The sequence below is a fragment of the Poecilia reticulata genome, chromosome 2, assembly GCF_904066995.2.
Source record: "Poecilia reticulata chromosome 2, P_reticulata-male-v2, whole genome shotgun sequence".
Taxonomy (NCBI): domain Eukaryota; kingdom Metazoa; phylum Chordata; class Actinopteri; order Cyprinodontiformes; family Poeciliidae; genus Poecilia; species Poecilia reticulata.
The window spans coordinates 36,476,949-36,487,455 of record NC_088831.1 but is presented as its reverse complement, the minus strand read 5'-3'; the positions used below and the strand labels follow the sequence as shown (position 1 = coordinate 36,487,455).

Here is a 10,507-nt window from a genome sequence, read left to right as displayed (position 1 = left end):
AGTCCAGTTACATATAAACTATAATTGTAATACTGAGAGGAAAAGTTGTGGCTGACTTAGGCTTAAACATTTAAAAGTTTACATACCCCATCAAGTCCTTCACATTTTGTTACAAGATCAGTTTATGAATTTTTGATTTTGATAGAAAACACTGTAGTGGAAAATGATCATCAAAATGTTTTCACCGATGAAAATCAGCAATTATCCCAAAATTATAATTATATATCAAAACATGAGAACCACGCATTACGTGTAAAGCAAATTTATTTCTCAATCATCAGCAAATTATTCCAGTACAACAAGCAACTTTTCTTGATAATCTCAATCTGTACAGATGCTGAATCCCCAAACCAATCTTCTTAACGGGGAAACGGTGAGGTTATTTCAACTGGTGAAAGTCCAATTATCTGCACTGTGAATAAATTTCACTGAAAGAAAAACAAACAGGGAAACGTTCGTCTGTGGTGGAGGAAACAAACCAAACAAAGCTGAAGTATGTTTAATAATCCATCAAAAAATAAAAAAATAGGACAACACAGACAGAAATAAACAAAAACAATACGAAGTGTTCCATTTACAATTATACACACATGAAAAATAAACATCTGAAAAATGATTAAAATGCAACAGCAGTGATGTTGCTTCGAAAGCCTCCCACCAAAGTGACTCCACTGAGGTTCCCAGATTGTCCAGGAAGTGCATTGGACCTCGCAGTTTTCCCAGCTTCTAGTCGACTTCATTCCAACTCAGACCAGGCCGACGGTCTGGACCTTCCCACCCGAGCAGCTACAGCTGTCCGCACTCCGTGATGACCAGCTTCTTGGCGGGAGCCCCGCCCTTCGTGCCCAGCTCTCCCATCTTCTGCACCACGCTCATCCCGTCCCGGACGTAGCCGAACACCACGTGTTTGAAGTCCAAATGTTCCGCTTTCTTCAGTGTTATGAAGAACTGCGAGTTGTTGGTGTCGCGCCCACGGTTCGCCATCGACAGGATGCCTGGCCCCGTGTGCCGGACGTCGAAGTTTTCGTCCTCGAACGCGGCGCCGTAGATGGATTTGCCGCCGGTGCCATCACCTTTGGTGATGTCGCCTCCCTGAAACGGCAGGAAGTAGAAGATTGGTCAAGGATGTGAATATGAACAAAAATTTTTTTAGCACATCTGCATCTTTTTCATTTGGAAAAGAAAGTGATTTAAAAATTAAAATGAAACAAAAAATTAAAAGTTTGAAATTGAAAATTGAATACTTTATTTTAAGCCATATCGCCCAGCCCTAACGCATATATAAATATTTTTTAGGTAATTTGACCGAGGTGAAGCTAAACTCTGTCACTTAAGGAGTTCTACATAGAACTTTTTTTAATCTTAAATGCAAAATGTAGGTTTTTTTGTACAGTTTTGGGTTAATTGCTGCTCTGAATGTGTTGTCCTTTCAGAAAACAGTCTTTTTGTTGAGTCTGTATACTCCAGTTAATGATTAATCAATTACTAAATTAGTTGATCATTTCAATAACTGATTAATCATGATGAATTCAGTTGGTCCTCTCAGCCTTAGGTCATACTATCAGCGAATTAAACAACTTCTTCAAGATGCAATTCTTTCACCTGACACATGAAGTCCGGTATGACCCGATGGAAGACGGAGTTCTGCAGGCCGAAGCCTTTCTCTCCGGTGCACAGCGCTCTGAAGTTCTCCGCCGTTTTGGGGACAATGTGAGAGAAAAGCTCGATGGTGATGGAGCCCAGCGGCTCGCCGTCGGCTGCCACCCTGAGGAACACCAGCGGGTTCGTGTCTCTGGAGTGTTCCTGCACTCTGGACAGCACCGAGGCGTCATCGCCGGTTTGGCCGATGCGGCTCTGACATTCGCAGAAGGTCTTCCTGAACGACTCGGCTAACTCTGAGGTTTTGAACTTGGCTGCCAGCTGCTCCACCTCACCTTCACCGTCTGAAGGAGGAAGCAAAACTTTTAGGAAGACGGCAACAAAACCACCAACACTTTTCCTTTATTAGATACACAAAGTATATTAGTATTCATATTCATTGAACCTTTTCACATTTTGTAATAGGGCTGCAGCTGACTATTTTAGTAATCACTTACAAATAAAAAAAACAAGAGGCACATTTAGCAAATTTTTCATTATTTTATGTAAAAATGCTTTTCTAAGAAAAATGCTTAAAATGAAAAAACAATCGCATTCCTTTAGCGTACAGTACGCTTGATCAGTTTTTAATTATTCAACTGTACATCTTTGAAAAGCAGATATATATATATATATATATATATATATATATATATATATATATATATATAGCCCAATATATATTGTGCTATACATTTCCTACATAGCCCAATATAGGCAATATTGGGCTATTTTCTGCACAACCAACAAGAATGCAGAGTGGTTTCTGAATGGAAAGTCAAAAACAAAAACGTCTTTTTCAGTAGCACATACAGCAGAGAGACCAATCCTGCTGGAGCTCTGCTGAGGTTGCTACTTGAGGGGAAGTGCCGTTTTATTTGTGACCTTACATTCAGGAGGTTTTCCAAACGACATCAACTTAATACCAGAAACTGGCTGGGTTTTTGGTTTTTAAAAGCTTGGCCTATTTCTAGAAACATTAGAAACCCAAATTGAAGAACAAAAGCGTGCAAAATGTGAACTTTGAATCATAGTTTCCCCATTTAACTGCTTGTACCCGAGTAGTCGGTGGCGGTCCAGACGAGCGCGTTGGCGGAGGTGTTCATGGGTTTCAGCTCCATGGACTCTGAGATGGTGTGGTTGGCACAAACCCTCAGCACCTGGTCTCTTCGCATCAGGATCCGGTAGAAGTGTTTGGTCGGGTGGAAGAGGATCTTGAGGTCTCCGATGCCGCGCTCCTTCCACTGGCCGAGGTCGCGGTCCCATCGGTACAGCTTGGCTCGCTCTTTAAACAAGATTTCCTCATCTTCCTCGCCAGATTTAGTCTCCACCTTAAGAGAGTAAAAAACATTTAGAGGTGAGAAAGGGCTGGCGTTAAATTGAGCTTTTTGATGAATTGAAATTTAGTTTTTTGTATATTTAGTTTTGAGAAAATCTGGATTTTTTTCCCCCCAACCAAAGGAATTTTTGAGTTTCCTTATTTTGGCAGTTTGACTAGCGTGTTTTACAAGTTTCTATTTATTTACACTCTGAATTCAGATCATCTCAGGGACAGAACATTCAGAACAAACCAACATTTCTTATTTTTAATTATGAGAAGAAGGTAATTATAGTACAAGAGTTGTACGACAATGGAGAATAAAGTAGTAATTTTACGAGAATTTCAACACAAAAATTTAAAAATTTAAATCAGGAATGTTGAGCATCTTGTGAAGTTAAACTCCAGTAAATATATCCAAGCTTTTTACTCATTAAAAAGATTTTCTTTTTTGTGATTTTAAGATGTTTTTCTGGTAAAATTGCATAAAAAGGCACTTTGACATTATTTTTATAGAAGAGAAAACTCAGAAGAAGAAAAAAAAATCAATAAATAAACGTAAAAAAAATTAACTAAAATCTGATCTGGAATGAAAAAAGGAGATTTTAATTTCAAGTCATATCCTCCAGTGCCGAGATCTTAAATGTTTTAACCATAAAAACGAGGAGCGTATTTGAAGGTACCTCCGGTAGAGAAACGATGGGCTCAAAGTAGATATCCACGTTGTTGGAGGCCTCCTCTTCATCACTTCCCTCCTCGGCGGCCGAGTTTTTGGCCTCAGTGGGAGCTGCAGCTCCAAACACAGTCGCTCCGGCATTCGCCCAGGAGAAATTGGCATCTGATTGAGGACAGAGCGTCAGGCATAATTAAATAATTTCAGAACAGTGGAAAAGAGAAGCTTGGCAAAGGTTCTGCTAGAACAAACCTTGAGATCCAAATGCGAATTCGTCTGTGTTTTTGGCGAGGTCAGCAAACGAAAACCCCTCAAGTGAGTTGAAGCCAAAGGAGGAAGAATCTGAGAGGGAAATAAACGGGATTTTTAATTAAATTATTCTGATTATGACCAGAAAACTGTCGGTGAAACTCAGATTATAAAGTCTGTACCCGGAGCAGCTGTGGTGTCGGTTCTGGACTCTGGTTCTGGGCTCTTCTTAGTGGACAGGTCGATAGGAGAGCTGCTGCTGCTGGGAGTTTCACTCTGAGTGTCTGTGGGTTTTTCTCCTAGCTGATCGTCTGGAGTGGGTCTGCCGTCTGCAGGTTCTGCTCTGCTGGTCGACGGGCCTGAAGCCGAGGCTGAGGCCTGCGAGGGTTCTGTAGGATCGGTGGAGACCGGCTCACCTCTGTTTAACTGGGCAACCTGAAGAAGGTTTAATTATTTAATGATGTTCTGACCAGCATGTTGCTGTAAAAGCAGCAGGCAAAAAAAAACAACAAAAGGCTGAGAAACTGACAGATTTAAAGTTGACCACAGACAGTTTTAATAAAACTATCCATTAATAAACCTTAAATATTATAACTTTCTCTGTGTTTGATGAATACTTCTAAAGAGTAATATTTAACATTTTTTCATGTTAATGTAATTTGGCAATATACAAATAAAACAGATTTAATTTGACTGAAAAAATAAGACCAAGTCTTTAAAATAAATAAAAATAATAACAATAAGTTGCTTTTTGGTGTCTAGAAAAGGAGCTGTGTCAAAAACCTCCCAAATGTTAAATCAGTTGTTCATTAATTTTTTGCACAAAATGATTCTTAGTTGAGATTTTACTCTGCTCAGTTCTGTCTATTTTGATCTGTTTTAGGGCCTCCTGTCACTTTAAATCCAGATAATCTGCTGCTGGCCACGCTCCCAACTCAATCTTTACACTTGCACATGAAAATGGCTACAAACAGATGCGTGATTATACAACCGTACATCTTTGAAAAGTAAAAGCTGAGCCTCCTGCACAACCAACAAGACTGCAGCCAGTAGTTACTGGATGGTATGTCAATAACTAAACACTTGTCTTTTCCAGCAGCCATTGTGCAGCGATAAAACCAGCTGAGAAAATGTGCTGGAGCTCTGCTTGGGTTGCTAGGTAACAAGCTGCAGGTTGCTAGGCAACGGAGACCAGCCAATGGAATGCGACTTGACAGTCGCAAGGTTTTTGAAACAGCTCATTTTCAGGACACCAAAAAACATTAAACATTTGGGTGTTTAAGCTTTTGGGCCGTTTTTAGAAGCAATTGAGATCCAAAAAAACCCTCATAAAATGTGAATTTTGCATAATAGGTCCCCTGAAAGATTGTCAGAAGGGGGGAAAGCAGGTGAAAATTTGGATAAAACTCTATGTGACCCATTACCAGGTCTTGCTGGGCTTTGCGTAGCTCCGTCTCAAAGTCTTCAGGCTCCTCGCTGTCCGGGTCGCTGTCTGTGGCGCTCAGGCCGCAGAAAAACGTCGGGGGAAGCTGGAGGCTCTTCGCCCGCTCCTCTTCCTCTGGCGTTGGTTTCTTCTCCCAAACAAACTGGCAGTCTGGCTCTGAGAGCAGCACAGAGGTTCAGTGTGATGGAGAATTACTCAAATGTGTTTCAGTTGCTGTTATGACGGCAGTGTGACAAAGTTTGAGCGGCTTACCCTCAGCAGAGACTGCTGCTGCTGCTTCAGGAGCATCTGGGTAGAGCTTTCCATTCAAGGCTCTTACAGCTGACTCAAAGTCCTCATCTAACCATAAAAAAGAAATTCAGTAAAAATCTCCCATTTTTAAGTTTAGGTGGCATATAAAATTTTAGCTCACAATTCTGCTTTCCGTTGATTTACCAGGTATTAACTGTTTGCATCTTTATGATACCCAATAATGGTGTAAAAATAAGATGAATAATACAAAACCACAAGGAAAAGTTAAGATGGATTTAATTTCTAAATCTGCTGGTCAAGCAATACAACACCAGCAGAAAAATAATATTTGGTACAGATTTAAACAAGCAAATGTAGTGGATTATGATAAATTGGCAAACTGCAGCAGCATGTCTTTATACAAACAGGATGGAAATTCACCAATTAAAAATCCTAATTTGTTCAGATTGATTTGCTAATCCAGCCAAAATTAACTGCAGATTGTGATCAACTTCTGACATATTTCAACGTGGATGAAAAATTAAATTTTTTATAACTTTGAAGCTTTTTTTCCACCTGTGTTAAAAAGAGTCCAGTATGTTTCAGAGAAAAAAACAGTAACCTGCTTGTATTAGTGTGTGAATTATTAATATAATTTTGATATTAAATCATCATATTAAATAAATGCTCCTCATTACAGACATTCTTTAAATCCATCAGATTGCGAAAATGACTCCACTGACTTTCTGACAGATTTGGTTCAGGGATTATACTATATAAGATTTTCGTAAAACTTTATATTGATTTGGATCCAAGCTTGGACTTATTGTGGCGCTTAAAATTAAAAATTATCTATTTAAATTTTAACCACAACAACCTTTACAACCCAAAGAGACGTTTTTAGTAAACTTGTTTAGAGCGACAAATGTCACTTTTTCCTCTATTAGATGTTGACATTTGTGGAAAATTATGCTTTTCCCTCAATAGATTTGCTTGATGTTTAGTAGAGTTGTACAGGATGCCTCACAATTAGGGTGGAGAAAGTAGCTTTGTTTGTTTTTGCACTTTTCATAAATCAGGTCTCACCATCGGGTTCGTCATCGCTGGTGTAGCCTGGCTCGTTCTTGTAGCAGAAGAAGGTGAGAGGCAGCCGTAGTTCCCTGGCTAAAGCCGCCTGCTCGGCTGTGGGCTCTCTGACAAAAACAATCTCCACATCGGAGTCGTCATCCGAACCCGAGCTGGACGCCTCCGTCTGAGGAGAGCCTATGATACAGATACAGCAGCAGTGAACATTAAGCTACTTCAAGGACTCATAAGTCACATTTATTTACTGCAGCTTTCAGTGCAAGTGTTAGATCCACACAGTAACATAAAATCACATGCACAACAATGAAACGCATGCATGTGATTTACTGCAGTGAGAAACTACCTGTAGTAGTTTGATGACATTAAACTACGCAAACATTCGAGCTTTACCCCTAATTAGCTTCTGCTGATGTGCACATCATCTGCAAATGCCTTGCCTGGCAGCAAATTACATTTCATGCTGCTGCTGCAGATCCAGCACTAAAAATGGCTCTGTGAAAAATGTCACAGTGCGTGCCTCCGTGAAGGAACATCCTGTGTCTTCAGATCACCTTTCAGGAAACTTTTTACTTTACCGCCTCCTGCTGCGCTTCAACACTGCACTTTATGCACATTTACAGGACAATAACTGTGTTTTTGTTGACCACATAATCACACAAACTGGAATTATGAAAATAAATTTGCTTAAATTTTGAAATAAAAACAAAAAAGTCTTTTGCCAAGTTGTGCTAAAATTAGGCGGTATTTTGAATGCATCAAAATTAGCGAATTTTGCAAAACTGCACTGGAAATTTTTTTTTTCGCATAGCATGTCGTGATCAACAGTCGGATGTTACTACTGGCAGAAAACACGAAGACGACGACAGGAAGTAGTGGTAGAATAATGGCACAAAGTGTTTTTTAATGACTTATTCACATGTGACTTTGTGTTTCTTATTGTGAATTTTTTTTTTATTTTATTTTTTTTACATTAGTAGAATGTTAAAGTTTTGATCTCATTTGTAATGAAAACAAAGCTAGTTATGAACAGATTTTTTTAAGTAAAGGCTTTTTATACAAAATTCAGTCAGTTTTACTAAAACTGCATGCATAGGATCTGTGAGAAATCCAAATAATGTGGGTTAAAATAAAGAAAAAACAGCTATTTACTTTTGTATATACAGTGCCTACAAGGTAAAAAATGTAATTACTTTTACAGCTTGTTTGTGAACAAAACTGCAATGTAAATATTTTTTTCACATCACACGAGTCATGTGATTAACAGCCAGATGATACTACTGGCAGAAAACACAAAGAAGACGACAGGAAGTAGCAGTGCCATGTTTTTTAATGATGCATTGTTAGAAATATTTAGCATTTTATCTTATGTTTTTGACGTGTGAAGTTGATTTAATCGTGCTGTATATCACCATTGTTCTGTGAGTACATCAGTTCCTGCATTGCAGCTACAGGAGGAAACAAACAGGAACTGGACTCTGCACTCACACTCTGCACTACTCAGCTTGGAGGTGCAACAAGACTGACTCAAGATAAAAACAACAGAAGAAACAATAACACTGTAATTAACTCAAGATAACAGAATACGCTATGTAACTAGGCACCACCCTAAGGAAATAAAAAGAGAGGGTACCACAGAACGTGCTTTAGAGCGGTAGGAGATTGTAACTAATGAACGTCTCTGTCCGTTCTCCTTGCAAGTAAATTTAAAACTCTTGTCTTTCTCCTTTTTGTGCACTGTTTAAATGTTGTAGGTTGTTTGAATCTGACATGCATCTTATAGCAAAAATTGTGGTTATTTGACATGGAAACAAAACTAGCTATGCACAGATTCTTTAAAAAGTAAAGGCTTTTTTATATTAAATTCCCTCACTTAGTAAAACTGCATGCATGGGATCTGTGGAAAAATCCAAACAATTTGGGGTAAAATAAAGGGAAAAAAAATCAGCTATTTACTTTTGTATATACAGTGCCTATAAGGTAAAAAATGTCATTAGTTTTACAGCTTGTTTTGAACAAGATGCTTACATCCTGATGCTGTGTTAAGTTAGACACCAAGAACTGAACTTCAACACACGACATGCAACATGTTAGCTTGAGTCTGTTTGGTCTGTCCACTCCGTGCAAACAGGTTATTGTTTGTTGAAGTCGGGGCCAGCCAGGTGACAGCTGAGGGGTTTTAACACACACTGCAATAGTTAAGAGTACCTGGGCTTTCAAATTGGACGGTGGATGTGCTGGTCCAAAAGGCCATTGGGTTATCTTTGAAAAGCCTAAAATCCAGCCCTAAAGGATGACGGGTTGTTGTTGGTGAAGAGACACTAAATATGAGGCTGCCATGTTCAGAAAACAATGCCAAGATCGTTCAAATGGGAGAAAGTGTGTGACAACCGAGTCTTGACCAAATCCCTGAGCGCTCCTCTTAATAATTAAACTTCATCATCAGCGTGAAACTCATCGTATTGTTTGGCTTTTTAGGATTTATTTCAAAAGCAAGTATCAAGTGCACAAACTTAAATTTATTGTTGATTTTCTTCAAATAATATGTAGGAAACTACACACTTTGTGTATCCAACAATAAACATCTGGCATAATTATTGGCTAATTATTCAACCACTCTTCTTATGAGGAATAGAAAAGCTAATTTAGAGATTTTAAGCTAAATATGTCCAATACACCTGTGACTGGAAACATGCAACTGTGTTCAGGTTCTAACTTAAGTTGAATAATGTGGAAGTCATCCTACAATATTTCCATTATATTTACACTATTGGTAGCAACATAGTCCCCCAGAATGATGCGTACGCCACCATGTTTGACAGTTGGTTCAGTTTTCTTAGGCTTTAAAGTTTCACCTGGATTCCTCAGCTCAGGTTAGGCTTCAAATGACCAAAAACATTCTCTCCAAATTTCAGCTGTCTTAAGGTTCTGATTTTGGAGTAGTGCTTCTTTCTTGGTTAGAAAGAATTCAAATTTGTGCACCCAATTCTTGTCACCAAAAGCCCCAAAACAATACTGTGTTCATGTGAATGAATGAATGTAATCTAAACAGGAGCGTATATGCAGGATTTTTAAATTTTGACTACGTTGGTTTTGTTTGCATACATTAATACAAGTGGTGGCTGGTGGATAAACTTCTGTTAATAGATTCCCTTCCCTGTCTAGAATAAAAAACTCAAATGAGCTGCAATGTTCATTACTGATTAACAGCAAAGAAGAAATGATAGTAGCTTATGAAAAGAAAAAGTAAAATAAAACATAAAAACCACACACCAATAAGGTAGCTAAAACTAACATGCAGAGGAACAGAAGCTGTAGCTTACCAGCTGTCTGTAAAATCCTCTGCATTGTCAGGCAAACTGGGGAATTCTTTCCCTCAACTTTATCACCATGGCGACCCAAAACATTCTGGCATCTTCTCTGGCAAGAGCAAAACTCTGAGAGCCAATCAGCTATTCTGATTGGCCAAATGTTTATTCATTTTCCCTAGCAACCACATGTGATTGGTTATTTAGCTTCACTAGCCAATAGTGCCCCTAAAAGGAGTCTGTTGGGGAAAATTCACTATAAATTCACTAAAATTCAATGTTGACTACATTTAAATAAACACTATTAAGGAACACAGGGTAATACAAATTTAAAAAATGCTTACAGATCATTTTCAATATTTAGATTTTTTTTTTCTCCTCCACAACCAGCCGCCACTGATTAATACAGCTAAAACATAACACTTGTCTTATCACATTTTAAAAAGCAGCAATGGCAGAAAAAAGTGAGACAAATCTTTTGACAACTATGAACAGACTTAGGTGATAGATCCAGTGTCAATTTGCACCAACCAATGAGAAGCAAAAGGGACATTAAAATAAAA

At 38.6% G+C, this 10,507-nt stretch overlaps 1 protein-coding gene across 3 annotated transcripts in view; it reads right to left on the bottom strand.

Moving 5' to 3' along the window:
• Nucleotides 1–246: 246 nt before the first annotated feature.
• ranbp2 (RAN binding protein 2) overlaps nucleotides 247–10,507 on the bottom strand; it is a 28,741-nt gene continuing 18,480 nt past the window's right edge. Inside the window, exons 21-30 of one of the 3 annotated variants that reach the window (XM_017302497.2) lie at nucleotides 8,845–8,922; nucleotides 6,640–6,816; nucleotides 5,575–5,661; nucleotides 5,303–5,478; nucleotides 4,061–4,313; nucleotides 3,882–3,971; nucleotides 3,640–3,794; nucleotides 2,696–2,969; nucleotides 1,603–1,943; nucleotides 247–1,092 (exon numbers count right to left, since the gene is read on the bottom strand). In XM_017302497.2, coding sequence (XP_017157986.2) covers nucleotides 787–1,092; nucleotides 1,603–1,943; nucleotides 2,696–2,969; nucleotides 3,640–3,794; nucleotides 3,882–3,971; nucleotides 4,061–4,313; nucleotides 5,303–5,478; nucleotides 5,575–5,661; nucleotides 6,640–6,816; nucleotides 8,845–8,922 — 1,937 coding nt within the window. In that variant the 3' untranslated portion in view covers nucleotides 247–786. Of the gene's footprint in view, nucleotides 1,093–1,602; nucleotides 1,944–2,695; nucleotides 2,970–3,639; nucleotides 3,795–3,881; nucleotides 3,972–4,060; nucleotides 4,314–5,302; nucleotides 5,479–5,574; nucleotides 5,662–6,639; nucleotides 6,817–8,844; nucleotides 8,923–9,959; nucleotides 10,448–10,507 lie in introns of those variants that run through there. The other 2 variants (XM_081604526.1, XM_081604525.1) reach the window with 2 other exon arrangements.